The sequence below is a fragment of the Bufo bufo genome, chromosome 7 (assembly GCF_905171765.1).
Source record: "Bufo bufo chromosome 7, aBufBuf1.1, whole genome shotgun sequence".
In the NCBI taxonomy this organism is placed as follows: domain Eukaryota; kingdom Metazoa; phylum Chordata; class Amphibia; order Anura; family Bufonidae; genus Bufo; species Bufo bufo.
The window spans coordinates 221977872-221998548 of NC_053395.1; the positions used below are offsets into that span (position 1 = coordinate 221977872).

Here is a 20677-nt window from a genome sequence, read left to right on the forward strand (position 1 = left end):
ATAACTACTGTGTGGGGACACTAAGGGGACATAATTACTGTATGGGGGCACTAAGGGGGCATAACTACTGTGTGGGTTCAGTAAGGCGGCATAATTTCTGTGTAGGGGAACTACGGGGCATAACTACTGTGTTGGGGCACTAAGGGGCATTTTACTATGAAGGGGGCATAACTACTGTGTGGGGGCACAAGGAGGTATGGGCGGGATTAGGCATGTATCGGCACTGGGCGGAGTTAGAGGTGTGGCTTAGTATAAATAAATCTGCTGTTTGCTATATGCCCCGCTGCTGTAGTTCCTCCTCCAATAAAGAGCGATATTACAAGGTGGAGGACCCCTTTAAAGACGGTCCCTGGGCTCCCTTTTCCTATCACTAGTCCTCTCGGTTTCCACGTCTGCGCCTCTGGCAGCGACACCTGTATATGTGGCATTTAATAAATCATTTTGGGATAAGAGCCATGGAGGAGGTTTAGATGAGGCCAGATTTGGCAGAGGGTGACGGTGGGGGATGTTCGCGGCCGGGGCGCACAGATGAATCACCTGAGATAATAAATTGCGTACAATTGCAGGTTGTGGCTAGAATAGCACTTACTTTGGAAGGATGTATTAAATTCTTAATAGATTTAAACAGTTCATGTTCTGACACATACCAGTTCACCGAGCCTGGATATACATTTTACGATCCGTGTAATAAAGCTCTCCGCCTCCGTCCCACCGATACTGAGAAGCTATGAAAAAACGCAGCAAATTCAAGTTTCTGGGTGTATTTTGTGACATTTCAGTTAACATATGGAGGGAATTTTCTAGGATTGGAAAAACACATGGCTACTTTATTCTGAAAACAGCGCCACGTCTGTCCACAGGCTATGTGTGGTATTGCAGCTCAGCCCCATTCACGTCAATACAAGAAAGCAAGAAAGCAGCCATGTTTTCTAATCCTGGATTACCCCTTTTGGGCTCATGCACACAAACGTATTTTCTTTCTGTGTCCATTCCGTTTTTTTTTGCGGACCGTAAGCGGAAGCATTTATTTCAATGGGTCCGCAAAAAAAAAAACTGAAGTTACTCCGTGTGCATTCCGTTTCCGTATGTCCGTTCTGCAACAAAATAGAACATGTCCTATTATTGTCCGCATTACGAACAAGGACAGGACTGTTCTATTAGGGGCCGGCTGTTCCGTTCCGCAAAATATGGAATGCACACGGACGTCATCCGTATTTTTTGCGGATCCGTTTTTTGTGGACCGCAAAATACATATGGTCATGTGCATGAGCCCCTAAATTCCCATGTGCACCTGGATAGTTAAAGGGGTCTCTATTTTTGAACAGTCTCTCTTTGACCAAATACTGTTCTCAGGGCTTCCCACTGATGGGACCCCAACAATCAGCGATGATCTGTGGGGAATATGGCTATAAGTGGTTGATTTCCCCACAGCGCCACCACAGGGGAAATGAGACATTACACAGTCTCCATTTAAATCAATGGGCTGTCTGGGTAATGCATGCCCCCCTCTGTCCTCATAGATGAGGGTCCTGAAACTGTCCCCCACCCCTAAACCCCTATAGACTATATGACCTATTACCTGACAGTGGGAATGTGACCAATGCACCTTAGGAATCCGTATCAGAATCAATTCCCTTCTTTAAATACATTTATAGTAGTCAGTATTCTGTGAATGGAGCGCTCACAGGGGTCACATAACAAGGGCAAATTGGGGCCCCTTCCTAATGGTGTTTTCAGAACTTAAAGGGGTTTTTCAGGTTTCTGATATTGACCTCCTATAGGTCATCAATATCTGATCCGTGAGAGCCTGACACCCTGGATCCCCCCAATGAGCTGTTCGCTCAATTAGCTTTTGAATGGAACAGGAAGAACAGCGCCGTTCAATGTGAAGTGGCCGTGCTGGGTTACTGCAGCTTAGCTCCCATTGAAGTGAACAGAAGATGAGCTGCAGTAACCCGGCAAGGCCACTACACTTTGAACGGCGCTGTTCTTCCTGTTCCATTGAAAGTGCTAGATCCAGCATCGGAGAATGCTGAAGGGTGGGGGAGAGGGGTGCCAGACCCCCGACTGATTGGATATTAATAACCTATCCTGAGGATATAGGTCATCAATATCAGCAGCCTGGATAACCTCTTTAATGGACTTCTATTTGCTTCCTCCCATCCTTGTGAACATACCCATAGAGAAGGATTGGGGCAAGTTGATTTGGGCCCCAATGGCTGTTTCTAGGGCAGGGATCAGCAACCTCCAGCGGCACTCTATATGTTCGGAAACTACAACTCCCAGAATGTTCCATTCACCTATATGGTAGTTATGAGAACAGCCGAGCATGTTTGCATACTGGGAGTTGTAGTTTCACAGGAGTAGGTTGCTCATCCCTGCTCTGGGGTATGTAAGCCTATGATTGTATTGGGGAACTGCTCATAATGCAATACGTGTAAAGTGAAAGCAGAGTTGCCCTTTAAGAGCAGTCTAGTCTAAATATGTGACAACCCCTATGACCACCAGGTTTTGCACTCATAGCGGTTGTCACTTCCCATCGCTATTGCTAAACCTGCCCAAAATTCCAGATGATCATATCTTGTATATAAAATCATCGGATCATTGCAATCTCGTATAACTCATCCATCCGCGTCTGGGAACACAATGACCAAACTATGCCGGCAACGTCCCACATTTCCAAAATGGTTTCTAATTAACAACAGATATACAGATGTAGCAGAGACGACTGTAAGCAACATGATTGTAAACGCATTAAAGGGGTATCCCGGTTGTGTACATTTATTGCCAACCCACAAGATAAGGGATAAGTATTAGATCGGTTGGACCCCCACCGATCATGAGAATGGGGACCCCAGTGGAGCTCCCCGAAATGCCGGTCAGACATGTACACAGCCGTTCAATTAATTTCTATGGGAGAACTCTGTGTGCATGCCCGACTGGTCGCTCCATTCATCTTGGGGGTCTCTGTTCTCATGATCTAATAGTTATGCCCTATTCTGTGGACAGGGGCTAATTGTACATAACCGGAATATTTCTTTAACTTTAAATCAATAGAAAAAAGTATCAAATTTAATTTTGTTTCTGTAAAAAAAGAACTGATTACATGGAAACCATCAGCAATCAGGCTAGCCGCTCTGGACAGCTCTTCATATGACAGTGCCTTTTTTATTTAATTTTTTTAATGTCGTTTCTATAATCCATGGGTCATGAACTGTCAAATTGGGGAAGGGCCCAGGCTAACACATGGCCGCCCAACCATATCTAATGTCTAATACCTGCACTGTGTACTCACGGGTTAAAAAGCCGATCTATGGGGGTATAAAGGTGTCAAAGGGTTAATCCCACATTCAAAACCAATTTGTGGCAGGACAGGACATCAAGACTTGTTATGCAACTTGTTGATAGTTTCCGTTTAGCTCTATGCACAGCCCAAAGTGTAATAAAAAAATAAATAACCAATTAATGAAATCAGTTGAAAAGGCAACAGAGATTTCACACAAAGATGCCAGGATTTACGTTTACAGCCAAGGCGAGCGTCACTCTGCAGGTCTACGTGAACTGGATCAGCTCTGCTACATCTGTACAGTAATTACATACATTGCATGATAGTCTGCCACCTGTGCTATGAGTCAGTCCCTGGGAAGCTCAGGGTCCACCATAACTCAGAGGACGGCCGACCTCTTGATGGGTCACATTCCAGATCTGACCCTGTCCCTGCTCAAGGTCTTGGTGACTGACAGATAATCCGTTTATCCTCTTCCTGCCGCTACCTGTTCCAGGACTTCTGCTTGTCCTGCAGTGACCTCCTTCTCCCTCCCACTTCATTAACTTTTTTTTTTGGGATGCAACGAATATTCCGCCATCACAAAAACTGCTGGTGATGATCGGCGTCTCCAGCTCGGAGGCATTATCTATCAGAGACTGAGGAAGTCCAAAATCCAGATCCCAATTCATCAGATCCTCAGGCTACTACCCTGTCCTCCTTGCTTTATGCTGCAGCTCTGCTTGCTCTGACTGGCTGCTGTGCATGAGCATAAGCTCTGCAGGAAGTCAATGCAGCAAATACAGAAAGATTCTAAACTGCAATATGGAAATAGGATCAGGAAACTGCGGCACAAAGAGTCTGGAGATCTGCTTAAAGGGGTTTTGTCACAAAGTACATTCATAGGGTAGGTAATAAATGTATGACTGCGGGGGGGGGGGGGGGGGGGGTCAAAGTGGAATATACACTGCTCAAAAAAATAAAGGGAACACAAAAATAACACATCCTAGATCTGAGTTACCGTATTTATCGGCGTATAACACGCACTGGCGTATAACACGCACCCTTCATTTTAAGGGAAATTTCAGGAAAAAAAATTAAATTTCAAATTGTACTGCTATGGGGTGGGGGGATCTGTGGATGGAACTGTTATGGGGGGGATCTGTGGATGACACTGCTATATGTCATCCACAGATCCCCCTCATAACAGTGTCCCCCAATACACCGGCCCTCTGCTCACCGAAGTATTTATAAACGTGAATCCTTATCCTGTTATTAAGTTGAACTAACGCTGCGCTCTCCCATGTCCCCCCTGTATCCCCACAGCACTTACGAACACGCTTCCATAGCAGGCAGAGCGGACGGCAGCAGTAACGTCACTCACTGACGTCGAGCGTCTGCTCCGCCTGCTTCATTCATAAAGGGGGCGGAGCAGGCGCTCTACGTCAGTGAGTGACGTTACTGCTGCCGTCCGCTCTGCCTGCTATTGAAGCTTAAGTAAGTGCTATGGGGATACAGGGGGGACATGGGAACATGGGAGAGGGCAGCTTAATAACAGGATAAGGATTCACGTTTATAAATACTTTGGTGAGCGGCGGGGCCCGGTGTAAGAGTACAGTGACTGCACCGGGCCCCGCCCCTAGTTACGGACTCCAGCCCCTCCTCTCTCCCGGCTCATACAGCGCAATGAATATCGGCGTATAACACGCATACATGATTTGCCCCCTATTTTCAGGGGGAAAAAGTGCGTGTTATACGCCGATAAATACGGTAATTAAATATTGGTGCGGCCTCATCTGGAATATGCAGTTCAGTTCTGGGCTCCAGTCCATAGAAAGGACGCCCTGGAGCTGGAAATAGTACAAAGGAGAGCAACTAAACTGATGATGGAAATGGAGGGTCTTCGTTATTAGGATAGAGTAAAATAATTACATTTATTTAGTTTTGAAGAGGCATCTAAAGGAGGATATGATTAACTTGTATAGATATAGTACACTGCTCAAAAAAAAAAAGGGAACACAAAAATAACACATCCTAGATCTGAGTTAATTAAATATTCTTCTGAAATACTTTGTTCTTTACATAGTTGAATGTGCTGACAACAAAATCACACAAAAATTAAAAAATGGAAATCAAATTTTTCAACCCATGGAGGTCTGGATTTGGAGTCACACTCAAAATTAAAGTGGAAAAACACACTACAGGCTGATCCAACTTTGATGTAATGTCCTTAAAACAAGTCAAAATGAGGCTCAGTAGTGTGTGTGGCCTCCACGTGCCTGTATGACCTCCCTACAACGCCTGTGCATGCTCCTGATGAGGTGGCGGACGGTCTCCTGAGGGATCTCCTCCCAGACCTGGACTAAAGCATCTGCCAACTCCTGGACAGTCTGTGGTACAACGTGACGTTGGTGGATAGAGCGAGACATGATGTCCCAGATGTGCTCAATTGGATTCAGGTCTGGGGAACGGGCGGGCCAGTCCATAGCATCAATGCCTTCGTCTTGCAGGAACTGCTGACACACTCCAGCCACATGAGGTCTAGCATTGTCTTGCATTAGGAGGAACCCAGGGCCAACCGCATCAGCATATGGTCTCACAAGGGGTCTGAGGATCTCATCTCGGTACCTAATGGCAGTTAGGCTACCTCTGGCGAGCACATGGAGGGCTGTGTGGCCCTCCAAAGAAATGCCACCCCACACCATTACTGACCCAATGCCAAACCGGTCATGCTGGAGGATGTTGCAGGCAGCAGAACGTTCTCCACGGCGTCTCCAGACTCTGTCATGTCTGACACATGTGCTCAGTGTGAACCTGCTTTCATCTGTGAAGAGCACAGGGCGCCAGTGGCGAATTTACCAATCTTGGTGTTCTCTGGCAAATGCCAAACGTCCTGCACGGTGTTGGGCTGTAAGCACAACCCCCACCTGTGGACGTCGGGCCCTCATATCACCCTCATAGAGTCTGTTTCTGACCGTTTGAGCAGACACATGCACATTTGTGGCCTGCTGGAGGTCATTTTGCAGGGCTCTGGCAGTGCTCCTCCTGTTCCTCCTTGCACAAAGGCGGAGGTAGCGATCCTGCTGCTGGGTTGTTGCCCTCCTACGGCCTCCTCCACATCTTCTGATGTACTGGCCTGTCTCCTGGTAGCGCCTCCATGCTCTGGACACTATGCTGACAGACACAGCAAACCTTCTTGCCACAGCTCGCATTGATGTGCCACCCTGGATAAGCTGCACTACCTGAGCCACTTGTGTGGGTTGTAGACTCCGTCTCATGCTACCACTAGAGTGAAAGCACCGCCAGCATTCAAAAGTGACCAAAACATCAGCCAGGAAGCATAGGAACTGAGAAGTGGTCTGTGGTCACCACCTGCAGAACCACTCCTTTATTGGGGGTGTCTTGCTAATTGCCTATAATTTCCACCTGTTGTCTATCCCATTTGCACAACAGCATGTGAAATTGATTGTCACTCAGTGTTGCTTCCTAAGTGGACAGTTTGATTTCACAGAAGTGTGATTGACTTGGAGTTACATTGTGTTGTTTAAGTGTTCCCTTTATTTTTTTGAGCAGTGTATATATATATATATATACACTCTACTAAAAGTTAGGGATATTTGGCTTTCGGGTGAAATTTATGGAAAACGTAAAAAGTTCCAGCTCCAGTGATATTATACCATGAAAGTCGGGCATTTAAGTAGAAGCAGCAATGGTGGTTTCCTCATCTCACACAATTTATGGAGAGAAAAGCCGACCCCCGTGCTGGGTATACCGCCACAGAAATGTCAGTGTCTCAATAACTTGTCCTGTGGCCTTGAGCATCAATTCCAGCTTGACAGCGACGTCTCCTGCTGCTCACAAGTTGCCTTATTGACTGCTGAGGCATGGCATACCTCTCTTCTTAAAGGGCGGCCCTCATGTCATTGAGGTTCTGGGGTACAGAGTTACGAGCCTCTACACGGCAGCTCAGCTGATCCCATAGGTTTTCAATGGGATTCAGGTCTGGAGAAAGTGCAGGCTACTCCATTTGAGGTCCCCCAGCCTCCAGCAGCTGTTCCCTAATGATGGCACCTCGATGAGCTGGCGCATTGTCCTCCTTGAAGATGACATTAGGCCTGTGTTGTTCATACAGAGGCACAATGACTGGATTAATGATGTTCTTCGAGTAGTATGGGCTTGTCACTGGACCATTCACAGTGTTGGGCAGTTCTGTATGGACCAGACACACCTGCCCACACTGACACCACCACCACCAAAGGCTCGTCTGGTCATTGGCGGCCATCATTTCTGCTCAGCGTGAATCAACTTCATCAGTGAACAGCACTGAGGCCAACTAGTCTCTCGTCCAGCGTAGACGCTCCATGGTCCATGCAAGACGATGACACCTGTTGTCAGGGTTCCCTTGCAGGTTGTCTAGAACGCAGACCACCCTGATGTAAACCGTTTCCAATGGTCTGACGTGACACTTAGGTGCCTCTCACCTCCCTTAAATGTGCCTGGAGTTGTGTGGCATTCATCATCCGGCTCTGCAGGGCATTGCACACAATGAAGCGGTCATCAGTGTGGGATGTGGCCAAAGGACGTCCACTTCTCTGCCTTTCTGTGACTCTTCCAGTCTCTCTGTATCTCTGATACAACCTGCTGATGACACTCTGTGACTCTCAGGGACCACTTCTATCTGAGAACATCCTGTTTGAAGCCTCGCAATGGCGAGGTACTGTTGATCAGTTGCTAGGTGTTGTCTTGGTCTCATGATGTCAAAATGTGAACAGCATGATGAGGAGGACGGTTTAATACCAATTCTACACTGAACAAAAATATCGGTTTTGCTCCCATTTTGCATGAGCTGAACTCAAAGATCTGAAACATTTTCTACATACACAAAAGACCCATTACTCTCAAATATTGTTCACAAATCTGTCTAAATCTGTGTAGTGATCACTTCTCCTTTGCCGAGATAATCCATCCCACCTCACAGGTGTGGCATATCAAGGTGCTGATTAGACAGCATGAATATTGCACAGGTGTGCCTTAGACTGCCCACAATAAAAAGGCCACTCTGAAATGTGCAGTTTGATCACACAGCACAATGCCACAGATGTCGCAACGTTTAATGGAGCGTGCAATTGGCATGCTGACTGCAGGAATGTCTACCAGAGCTGTTGTCCGTGCAATGAATGTTCATTTCTCTACCATAAGCCGTCTCCAAAGGCGTTTTTTTAGAGAATTTGGCAGCACATCCAACCGGCCTCACAACCGCAGACCACTCTTTGAGTTCAGCTCATGCAAAATGGGAGCAAAACCGAAAGTGTTGTGTTTATATTTTTGTTCAGTGTAATTGAACCAGGACATTTTTTGGCGATTCATGGATTCACCTGTTGTAAATTGTGCCGTTAAGCTCCTTGTTAGAGAAAAGCAAGTTGTGCAAAAAGTACTGAAACATTGAAGAGTTGGACATGTGCATTCAAAAGTTTAGAGAAGGTCACATTAAGTTCTCCTGTAAAGGTCAGAGGGATTTTAGGTTCATTCTGAAATTTCACCCACAAGCCAAATATCCTAAACTTTTTGTGAGTAGTTTATATACAGTATATACAGTACAGACCAAAAGTTTGGACACACCTTCTCATTCAAAGAGTTTTCCTTATTTTCATGACTATGAAGGCATCAAAACTATGAATTAACACATGTGGAATTATATACATAACAAACAAGTGTGAAACAACTGAAAATATGTCATATTCTAGGTTCTTCAAAGTAGCCACCTTTTGCTTTGATTACTGCTTTGCACACTCTTGGCATTCTCTTGATGAGCTTCAAGAGGTAGTCCCCTGAAATGGTCTTCCAACAGTCTTGAAGGAGTTCCCAGAGATGCTTAGCACTTGTTGGCCCTTTTGCCTTCACTCTGCGGTCCAGATCACCCCAAACCATCTCGATTGGGTTCAGGTCCGGTGACTGTGGAGGCCAGGTCATCTGGCGCAGCACCCCATCACTCTCCTTCATGGTCAAATAGCCCTTACTTTCAAAGTTTTCCCAATTTTTTCGGCTGACTGACTGACCTTTATTTCTTAAAGTAATGATGGCCACTCGTTTTTCTTTACTTAGCTGCTTTTTTCTTGCCATAATACAAATTCTAACAGTCTATTCAGTAGGACTATCAGCTGTGTATCCACCTGACTTCTCCTCAACGCAACTGATGGTCCCAACCCCATTTATAAGGCAAGAAATCCCACTTATTAAACCTGACAGGGCACACCTGTGAAGTGAAAACCATCTCAGGGGACTACCTCTTGAAGCTCATCAAGAGAATGCCAAGAGTGTGCAAAGCAGTAATCAAAGCAAAAGGTGGCTACTTGGAAGAACCTAGAATATGACATATTTTCAGTTGTTTCACACTTGTTTGTTATGTATATAATTCCACATGTGTTAATTCATAGTTTTGATGCCTTCAGTGTGAATCTACAATTTTCATAGTCATGAAAATAAAGAAAACTCTTTGAATGAGAAGCTGTGTCCAAACTTTTGGTCTGTACTGTATATTTATTGCATGTACCGTGAATGGGGCAATATCACACGCTCAACTTCTGCTCCAGCTGTTATACCGTCACCTCCTATTTTGTGTTGTTGCACTTTGCTTCATGTTCAATGAAAATTTAAAAACGTCACCTCTTTTTTTTATTGAGGTTTATACTTTGATAAAACATTACTGCCTTTCCTTGTTCATTTAAGATCATGTGTCACTGAATTTTTTCTTTGGTTCCAGTTAAAACCAGGTAGTGACATATATTCCTTTTTTCTAATCAGATTTTCTTTTTGGATTGTAGATTTTTTTAAATTCTATTTGTAAACATGATTATGGGGTCGGCCATTTTGCCTGAGCTGTTCTTAACAGCATTTCGACATATGCTTTACAGCAGGCACCATGGGCCATAGACACAATAGTCAGAAGACCTCACTGACTTCTATGGGAGTTTTCTGGGCATGCTCTGTGCCCTGTGCAGAGATCAGGAGGAAGCAGATAAGCTGTGATATCACCGACTGTAAATAGTGGATCCTGTATTTTATATGTAGGTGATATCTGTAATGGCAATCCTGTCTGTAATGATAATGAGATGACTGAAGTACAATGATCCGTAAAGACCAAGAAGTGGCTCCGATTATTAGGCATAGTGGCCAGTGCAAAAACTGTAGGAGTTTCTGTATTTTTTAAATATAGATATTGACATGGAAAATTAAATGTAACCACCAAAAATTATTTAAAAATGTGTTTAATATAAAAACAGGATTTAAAGAGTAGGTCATTTTCTGATGACACATTCTCTTTAAAATGTAATTACCTGTCTGTATTATACTCCAGAGCTGCACTCACTATTCTGCTGGTGGAGTTACTGTGTATATACATTACTTATCCTGTACTGATCCTGAGTTACATCCTGTATTATACTCCAGAGCTGCACTCACTATTCTGCTGGTGCAGTCACTTTGTACATACATTACATTACTTATTCTGTACTAATCCTGAGTTACATCCTGTATGTTACTCCAGAGCTGCGCTCACTATTCTGCTGGTGCAGTCACTGTGTACATACATTACTTTTCCTGTACTGATCCTGAGTTACATCCTGTATTATACTCCAGAGCTGCACTCACTATTCTGCTGGTGGAGGCACTGTGTACATACATTACATTACTTATCCTGTACTGATCCTGAGTTACATCCTGTATGTTACTCCAGAGCTGCACTCACTATTCTGCTGGCGCAGTCACTGTGTACATACATTACTTATCCTGTACTGATCCTGAGTTACATCCTATATTATACTCCAGAGCTGCACTCACTATTCTGCTGGTGGAGTCACTCTGTACATACATTACTTATCCTGTACTGATCCTGAGTTGCATCCTGTATTATACTCTAGAGCTGCACTCATTATTCTGCTGGTGCAGTCACTGTGTACATACATTACCTATCCTGTACTAATCCTGAGTTACATCCTGTATTATACTCCAGAGCTGTACTCACTATTCTGCTGGTGGAGTCACTGTGTACATACATTACATTATTTATCCCTTACTGATCCTTAGTTACATTCTGTATGTTACTTCAGAGCTGCACTCACTATTCTGCTGGTGGAGTCACTGTGTACATACATTACATTACTTATCCTGTACTGATCCTGAGTTACATCCTGTATGTTACTCCAGAGCTGCACTCACTATTCTGCTGGTGGAGTCACTGTGTACATACATTACATTACTTATCCTGTACTGATCCTAAGTTACATCTTGTATTATACTCCAGAGCTGCACTCACTATTCTGCTGGTGCAGTCACTGTGTACATACATTACTTATCCTGTACTGATCCTGAGTTACATCCTGTATTATACTCCAGAGCTGCACTCACTATTCTGCTGGTGGAGTCACTGTGTACATACATTACTTATCCTGTACTGATCCTGAGTTACCTCCTGTATTATACTCCAGAGCTGCACTCACTATTCTGCTGGTGCAGTCACTCTGTACATACATTACTTATCCTGTACTGACCTTGCATACATTTATATACGTCTCTCCTGAGGACGGTCCTCTTCTCAGTATTTGGGGTGACCTGTAGTTATAGCAGATAATAAATGACGTCTCTGCTCTTCTCCCTCTTGGATTCATTGTCAAGGTCACTTCTACTCCCCTGTGCAGAGCGTGTACAAGACAGGCACAGCTGCAAATATAATGACCACTATTTAAGTCTGTTATGTGTGATACTGCCCACTGAGTCAGTGTATCAAAGCCCATCCTGTGTGATACAGTATCACAGGACCGCACACTACTACTCCCCCCATCATGTCATGTGACCTTGGCTGACACGATTAGCCGGGGTGACTCAGGCAGCGTCAGTTCTCGCGCTGTCCATGACTTACGCCTGGTCATAATTCAGATCATGTGTTACCATTTCATTTTTGATACGCGGTTCCAAAAGAGCTGGAGACCCCGGACTCACTGGATGTGACATCTCCCAGCATCCTCCTGATGGCAGCCACACAACATATTAGCCGCAACTGGATTTGTTTATCTATCTATTATCTATTTATCTATCTATCATCTATTTCTAACATGTATCATCTTTTTCATATCTCTAAATATAATATTATTACAAAAAAACTGACATATGAGATGAAGGACACGGATATATATGATTTTTAGCTGCTTCAGACCCTGTGCTTGACATTCTATATTTCTGTTCTCAGGGAATATCTGTGGTAATAGCACCAGGCTCAGGAGTTGCCATTTAAGCAATTCTTCAATAAAGTATATAAAGTACCTCCATTCATCTCCCAGCTTTGTAGAGAACCCCCGTCCTCTGCCATCTTTCCATTGATGCTGAAATCCCTCTTCACACCCCTGCCCCTTCTTTCCATATTTATATGTTATGTAATATATCTTAGTCAGTGACTAAATCTTTTTATAGACAGTAACAACAGCAGCGACACCTACAGGCCATTACATGGAGAGCAGGGACCAGTTCAAGCGAAAACTGCAAATGTTGTGCAAACTGCGAGGACATTCTGATACTTGTAGTTTCACTAGTAAAACGAAGCTTGCAAGTGTCACAGTAAAACCATTGAATTTGTTAATTTTTATAAATGATATGTTACTACATGCGACATCATTATATTAACACATAAACCATGTTAATGACAACTGTAACAGTATAACGCAATAAAATGTAACAATAATATCAAACTGAAAACTCAACACAAAACATGGAGCCGATAGTGGTGGCTGCACTAGATTATCGGATATTGGGTCGGGTGTTTTTCTGCATTTTTGGTGCATTTTTTGCAGTTACACCATAAACTCCAGCTTAACGTCTATAGGAAAGCAAAGGACCCTCAAGTATGTATAGATATATATAAAAAAATATTATGTTAATTTTTTTGCTTGTTTTAGGGGTGCTTACAAACGTAATTTTGAATCTGCTGGTTTTTACACGAAAAAATTACCAGAATAAGGGCTTGTTCACACGAACGTGTTGTGTTTTTTGCGGTCCGCAAATTGCGGATCCGCAAAACACGGATGCCGCCCGTGTGCCTTCTGCAATTTGCGGGACGGAATGGACGGCCCATTATAGAAATGCCTATTCTTGTCCGCAAAATGGACAAGAATAGGACATGATCTATAATTTTTGCGGGGCCACGGAACAGAGCGACGGATGCGGACAGCACACGGAGTGCTGTCCGCATCTTTCGCGGAGCCACTGAAGTGAATGGGTCCTCAACCGAGTCGACAAAAAATGCAGCTCAGAAGCGGAACCAAACCACGGTCGTGTGAATGAGCCCTAAGTGCGAGAGGTTGTTTTTGGCACCTGTTTTTTGCAGCGGTTTTTGTGGTGTCACCTAATGAACAAAAATGCCAGGAGCAAAAAAACAGGCTTGTGTTGTATGTGTTTCATATTTCACATCTGGAGCTGGTGTTTATCAGTAAAAAACCGCTGCAAGAAATGCCACCAAAAACAAGTGAAAGCAGCCTTATAAACACAGATCTTGGGGTTTTTTTCAAGCCTTTTTACATTGCCTTCTCTATAGGGAAAAAAATGTCATGAATAAAACATTATTGGTCAAAAACACTGAAAAAAAAACACTCCAAAGGCTCAACCTCAAACATCAAACTGCAGGTGGCCAGGAAAAGGCATATGGCTATTCTGCCATTTTTGTACAACCCAAAAAAATGTCAGTGAAAAAATGTGTGTAGCGATCCTTAAAGGGAACCTGTCACCGGGATTTTGTGTATAGAGCTGAGGACACGGGCTGCTAGATGGCCGCTAGCACATCTGCAATACCCAGTCCCCATAGCTCTGTGTGCTTTTATTGTGGAAAAAACCCGATATGATACATATGCAAATTAGCCTGAGATGAGTCCTGTCCCTGACTAATCTCACGTACAGGACTCATCTCAGGGTAATTTGCATATGTATCAAATCTTTTTTTTTTACACAATAAAAGCACACAGAGCTATGGGGACTGGATATTGCGGATGTGCTAGCGGCCATCTAGCAGCCCATGTCCTCAGCTCTATACACAAAATCCCGGTGACAGGTTCCCTTTAAGGTTGCATATTAATTCTGGGGAAGCCATGTCTTAGGTTATGGCTACATGACGTCATTTGTCGCGCGACTATTTGTCACAACTTCGCACAACATATTTTATAATGCAAGTCTATATTGTCGCGCCGCGACATGTTACATCCAAGATGGCTTTTTGTGCAAGTGTCGAGTCTCAGTCGCAGCGCGACACCATAGACTAGCATTATAAAATATGACACGTGTTGCGGTGTAGTTGTACCCTACATGTCGCTGCTCTAGCCTTATGATCAGAACCAATTATTGAGTGCACTACCCATGGGGGAAAATTAAACAACTGATCAGATTTTGTACTCCTGACGGAATCTCATTGTTTGCTGTGGACAACTGCTCCAATTCTCCATTTGCACCTGTTTTGATACATTTCCCCCATTGTCCAGATGAGCAGTCTGCACCCGCTGGCTTTCCAGCTGTTGCGGAACTACAACTCCTTGCATGTTGGCTGTCAGGGATTCCAAAGAGTTGTAGTTTTGTATCAGCTGGAGAACCACAGGTCGGAGGTGAAATCAACCTAAGTGCAAAAGGCGCAAATGTAACCCTATGCATGTAATGCAGAACATATGGATGTTCAGTCCTACCTTGCTTTATGTGGGTATAACCCCAAAAACATTCTGCACGTGTAACCATAAATATTTACAAAGCATAAAAGAATACAATGTTACCAATGACACATTAGAAAGCACTCCTACCATTGGTCACAATGGCCAAGAACCATAATTAGAACGAATATCCAATGTCCTCCAATTTAAGGGAGGGTTCATATTACTGTTGGCCAAAATGAACCCATATGGTGGACTGTACCCTAACTGTTCATCTCCTGTTAGTATATGGAATGATGGAAATACAGAGGTCCAGGCAGGATTTGCACATGGGCACATATCCAATATGGTAGAACCACCATCATGCAGATGAGGTTCAACCTGAGTGCAAGCTTTTGGGGAAAGGTTTAGAACCCAGTGAGGGTGAGTGATATGATCAATATGTGCCGACCCCAGACAACTCACCTCCCCCCTGTATGGATCCAAAATGAAGACCCGCTGATTGAGGGAGACCCTTCTCCCGGGTCACACTCTACATCTTTCTCTGTGCAAATATTTAACCCGTCCCCTGCCAGATCCTGCTACAGAGTTGTTTAACCCGTTTATTTCCCGACCTGTGGCTCCTGCCTGAACTTGTCCGCAAGATAAAATATTTTATAAACTTTCCCTGGTAATAATTAATTTACTGAGATCAAGATAAAAAAACAACAAAGATTACAGTTTGTGCTCCCAGGGGTAACTGCAAGAATGAAGTGCAGCAGCATTAGGCAACCTTTGGCTCCTCACCCCCCCCCCCCAGCAGTAGACATGCTGAGGCTTGTAGTCCTACAGCTCACAACCAATGCAATGTCGGACTGGGCTCCTAAGAGCTCACCAGAGGAATTGTTTTCCGGAGGTCCAACCCCAATATCATCAATAAAGTCTAACAGGTTTTGAATCAAAGAAATAGATCCTAGTGGCACGTGATTGGCTCCAAGGCAGTCAAATTGTATTTTTCTCCTGGATCTTTGGGGCCCATTATGATATCAGAACCTGGGCCCACCTGAGGATTCTCTAGTAGTCTGGTGGGCCAGTCCAACCCTGACTGTAAGCCCCAGCAGACCCTGCTCAGTCCTTTATATCCGCCTGGCAGTCACCATTCTTAGTGCAATGGTACAAGGTGCAGCTAGAACCATAACCCTCTTGGCAAACTGAGGGTGTAAGTCCAAAAACTATTGGGGAAACAGCCTGCATTAACCGTTTCTATGTGAAACCTATAAGGCCTCTTTCACACGACTGTTTTTTGCGTTCCGTATACGGAACTATTCATTTCAATGCTTCCGCAAAAAAAAACGGAATGTACTCCGTATGCATTCCGTTTCTATATTTCCATTTTTCCATTCCGTTGAAAGATAGAACGTGTCCTATTATTGCCCGCAAATCACGTTCCGTGGCTCCATTCAAGTCAATGGAAAAAACGGAACACATACGGAAATGCATCCGTATGTCTTCCGTATCCGCTCCGTTTTTGCGGAACCATCTATTGAAAATGTTATGCCTAGCCCAATTTTTTAAATATGTAATTACTGTATACTGTACATGCCATACGGAAAAACGGAACAGAAACGGAAACAAAAAACGGAAACAAAAAAACGTAACAAAGGATCCGTGAAAAACTGACCGCTAAACACTGAAAAAGCCATGCGGTGGTGTGAAAGAAGCCTAAGTCCCAGCATACCCCGACATGCTGAGGGTCATAATCCAACACTGGATCCGTCTCCTCAACGCTACAGACAAGTCTCCACTCCAGCATGTGGATTTAGGATTCTCAGTGTGTCCTAGAATGCTGAGGGTTGTAGTTCCACTCATATGATACTGTACAACTGATCAACAGCTGACCTGGATCTATTGTGTCCTGGAATACTGAGGCTTTTAGGTCAGTGAATGTGTGCAACTTGTGGCTTTCTAGATGAACTGCAACTCCCAGCATGCTACTGCCAGTGCATGATATTATTACAGAGCAGTATTATAATGGGTGTGCAACCTGCGCTGAAACTCCAGATCCCGACCCGACTTCGGGCTTGCAGTTTCCTCACCAGCAGAACTCCCAGCTCCTGTCAAGTGGTGGACTGTAGTTACAAAACGAAGTGACCTGCTCATCTGCAACCCTTTGCATGCCTTATGGTGTTTAACCCTTCATTCACTCTCTTAATCAAGTCCCTTGCAGACCACTACTCCAGCCTCTGCAGAGCATGGCCACATTTCCATCAACCCTATAGAGCACTTGTTATTTTTAGCAATCAGATGTAATCCCAAGGCTGTCAAAGCGCCACAGAGCATTGCTCCCCAGTCTTTCAACAGCTCCACTGTCTTGGAGTCCTTTGCATTATGTCACTGATCTCTAGCAGCAACTTGACAAGCTCCTAGACATCTCCTCACTGTGCTCCTGACAAAACATTGAGGACTAACCCCAAACAGATCTCTGCTTGCTGTGGATAACCTTCATCAAATATCTTGGGCATGTGGAGAGGGACATGTGAGAGCTTGTGGGATAAGTCAGCCAGGGTTATCATCATCATCATCATCATCATCATCATCATCATCATCATTCTAGGATCAATGCCTGCTGCTGGGTTCTACTCACCACCACAGTCCTATGATGTTTGCAGGACACAGGAGTATGAAGAAGAGACCCAGCTGAGTCCTGGACAGGGGCATCATGGTGGCTCTGGCAAAGGTGAGTGAGACAATTTCACAAGACAGATGAGATGGATATATAGCTCCTTCTGCTTCTTCCTCAGTGTAATCAAGGGGAGGCAGCCAAGAACTCACAAGGAGCTACATCAACAAGTAGAAAACTCCTAGGAATGCCTGGATTGTTCACTTTTTCTCCCTATGGGGATGGAGAAGAGGTGGGAGGACAGTAGCTTTACTCAGCATGTGCTGGAGCTCTGGGGACAGGGGGGCTACAAAATCCAGGTAGCTCCAGTGCGCAATCAGTGGGCACAGACTGTCCTGCAAGGCTGAGAGCAAAGAAAGGGGAGCAAGTTTTGGGAGGAACACACAAGGGTAGTGGGTGGAGAGATGAAAGACAAGGAGGAGGAAAGGAGGGAAGAGATAGAGGGAGGTGAATCAGAATTATTAATTGTGCATTGCCTCCATAGTGGGGGGGGGGGGGTAGATAGTTGTACCATGGTCTATATCCATGCAGCAGAGGGTGGCGCAGGTGAAATGCACTTCTCTCAGTCCACCATCTACTCCCTCCAGCCCCCAAAATCTCCCCTGTCATTCAAAAGTTTGCAGAAGAATGCAGAGAAGACCTGGCAGTGTCTTCCTTCTGCAGGGAGGAGAGAATGGGAGGATTAAATAAAATGAATTTCTTAAAGCAGCCACTGGTGATAAATGGACAAAGAGGAGGAAAAACTGCAACAATGTAACAAATGCCCAATAGTGCGAGGAGGAAGCGGAGGGGTCGGACTGCAGAGCAAACCTCTCAGGAATGAAGTCCCTGCAGGTGGCAGCTCCTGGGCAGAGGTTATCTACTGATGGAAGAGGAGAAGGAGAGATAACAGCACCACGTCAGGCACAAGACGCAGACATGGGAAGACTTCAGGACTTTCTGCGGAGGGGGGGTGGTGTCTTTTGACTTTAAAGGATTTTAGCCGCACGATTGGCCGATTATCAGGAACGAATGTCAATACGAATGTTCATTCTGATAATCTGTGTAGGGCTCATGCACACTAACGTATTTGTTTTCCATTTCCATCCTGTTTTTTGTTTTTTTTTTGCGGCCCGTATGCGGAACCATTCACTTCAATGGATATGCAAAAAAAAAGAGTGTGCGTTCCATTTCCATACGTCCACATGGCCGTTCTGTAAAAAAGATAGAACATGTCCTATTTTTTGTAAAAGAGGGATAGGCACGCACCATAAGGAATCACAAAGGACGTAAGGCGTTCAGATATCAAACAGATTTTATTTGTACGTAACACACTAATAAAAGTCATCAAAATTTTAAAATATATAAAAATAAAAATAGAATATAAATGCAATAAAAATAATGAGCTATGGGAGTCTGTTCCGTCAATGTTCCTATTATGGGCAGTCTATATAAATTAAGGACGTATTGTACCTAGAAAAAAAAAAATCCATTTTGCGGACAAGGATAGGCATTGTTACAATGGATCCGCAAAAAACAAACAAAAAAAACCTGATTCAATACAGCTGTCACATGGACTTCATCTGTATTTTTGGTGGATCCTTGTCTTGCAGACTGCAAAATACCAGCGATCACCCAATGAATGTGCAACACTGTTTCATTAGGTGAAATGATCTTTCTCATCTCATCTCATCTCAATCATCGTTTCTGGGCACTTTTAGGTACTTGTCAGTCCCTTCCCGATAATTGCCTGCTCGGTTGACTGTAGCATGAAGGATGAATAAAGAGAGTGAAGTATATCAAAGTGGCAATTTCTTGTTATTTTCTTATCTTGCATAGACTCTGGGGGTAAGTTTGTAAACAGATTGCTTCATTTATTGTCTTATTTCAAACCTGCCAGCACCACCTGCTTGCTCAGTGTCTGCACAAACATTTTTCCTACAACTTGCATCCTGTGAAATGTCACTTTTGCACCAGTCATGGACTGATAACTTCAGGTCTACAATACCTGCATTATGTGAAGGGTGGGAGGATTTGGTTATTGTCTCCAGCAATCTGCAGAATTGTGAATTCTGCTCTGGACTACAATACTGTGCACTTCATTTATAAAGTCTATGTCATTTTCTTTTCCATTATATTGGTGGCCGGATAAGGACATGTCAGACCTGCAATCAATCCATTGTAGAAAAGTCTCCAAAGAGTGAAAAGCTACAGAATGACATTAGAAGGCCTCGTTTACATTTCTGCATTTCACTGACGTATGCGCTCTGCATTTTCCACGGACAGAGCATGTACCCGCGGATCAGTGAAAATGTGTGGAGACATGCATTACTTTGGTCCATGATGCAGAAAAAAACATAACCATTATAGTCTATGGGTCCATGAATAAACACGGACACAACACAGATGGCATCCGTGTTGCATCTGTGTATGATCCGTTTTTCACTGACCACTGATAGAAGATGCTCTGGAAATGAACTTCCAGCCTAGCAGTGTTTGTGGAGTATGGATGACACACGGAGGGCAAAAAACAGACACAGACGAAACACTGATGCTTCACGGACCTCTTTACAGATGAAGCAGGGACTGATCATGGACGTGAAACAGACACAGAAATGTGAACAAGGCCTTAGGGCTCATGCAATCAAGCGTTTTATTTTTTCTGTTTTCGTTCCGTTTTTTTACAGGTCCGTACGTGGAACCATTCACTTGATGGAACCATTTTTTTTTTCAGTTTTTTGCGTTCCGTATACAGACCGTATATGGAACCATTAATTTCAATGGATCGGCAAAAAAAAAAGGAAGGTACTCTGTATGCCTTCCGTTTCCGTTTTTTCCGTTCAAAGATAGAACATGTCTTATTATTGTCCGCATAACGGACAAGGATAGTACTGCTCTATCAGGGGCCAGCTGTTCCGTTCCGCAAAAAACGGAATGCACACGGACGTCATCCGTATTTTTTGCGGATCCGTTTTTTGCGGACCGCAAAATACTGAAAAAAGCCATATGGTCATGTGCAAGAGGCCAAAGGGTCAGTTTCTGTATGTCTGCATGTCCATTCCGCGAAAAAATGTCCTATTCTTGTCTATTTTGCGGACAAGG

General features: G+C 44.1%; 1 protein-coding gene across 2 annotated transcripts in view; it reads right to left on the reverse strand.

Annotated features, from left to right (window-relative positions):
* The window catches only part of WNT6 (Wnt family member 6), a 78088-nt gene extending 60179 nt beyond the window's left edge, over positions 1-17909 (reverse strand). Inside the window, exon 1 of one of the 2 annotated variants that reach the window (XM_040439389.1) lies at positions 17561-17909. In XM_040439389.1, the coding sequence (XP_040295323.1) occupies positions 17561-17637 (77 nt within the window). In that variant the 5' untranslated portion in view covers positions 17638-17909. The remainder of the gene's footprint in view (positions 1-17560) is intronic. The other variant, XM_040439390.1, reaches the window with a different exon arrangement.
* Between the last annotated feature and the right edge of the window lie 2768 nt (positions 17910-20677).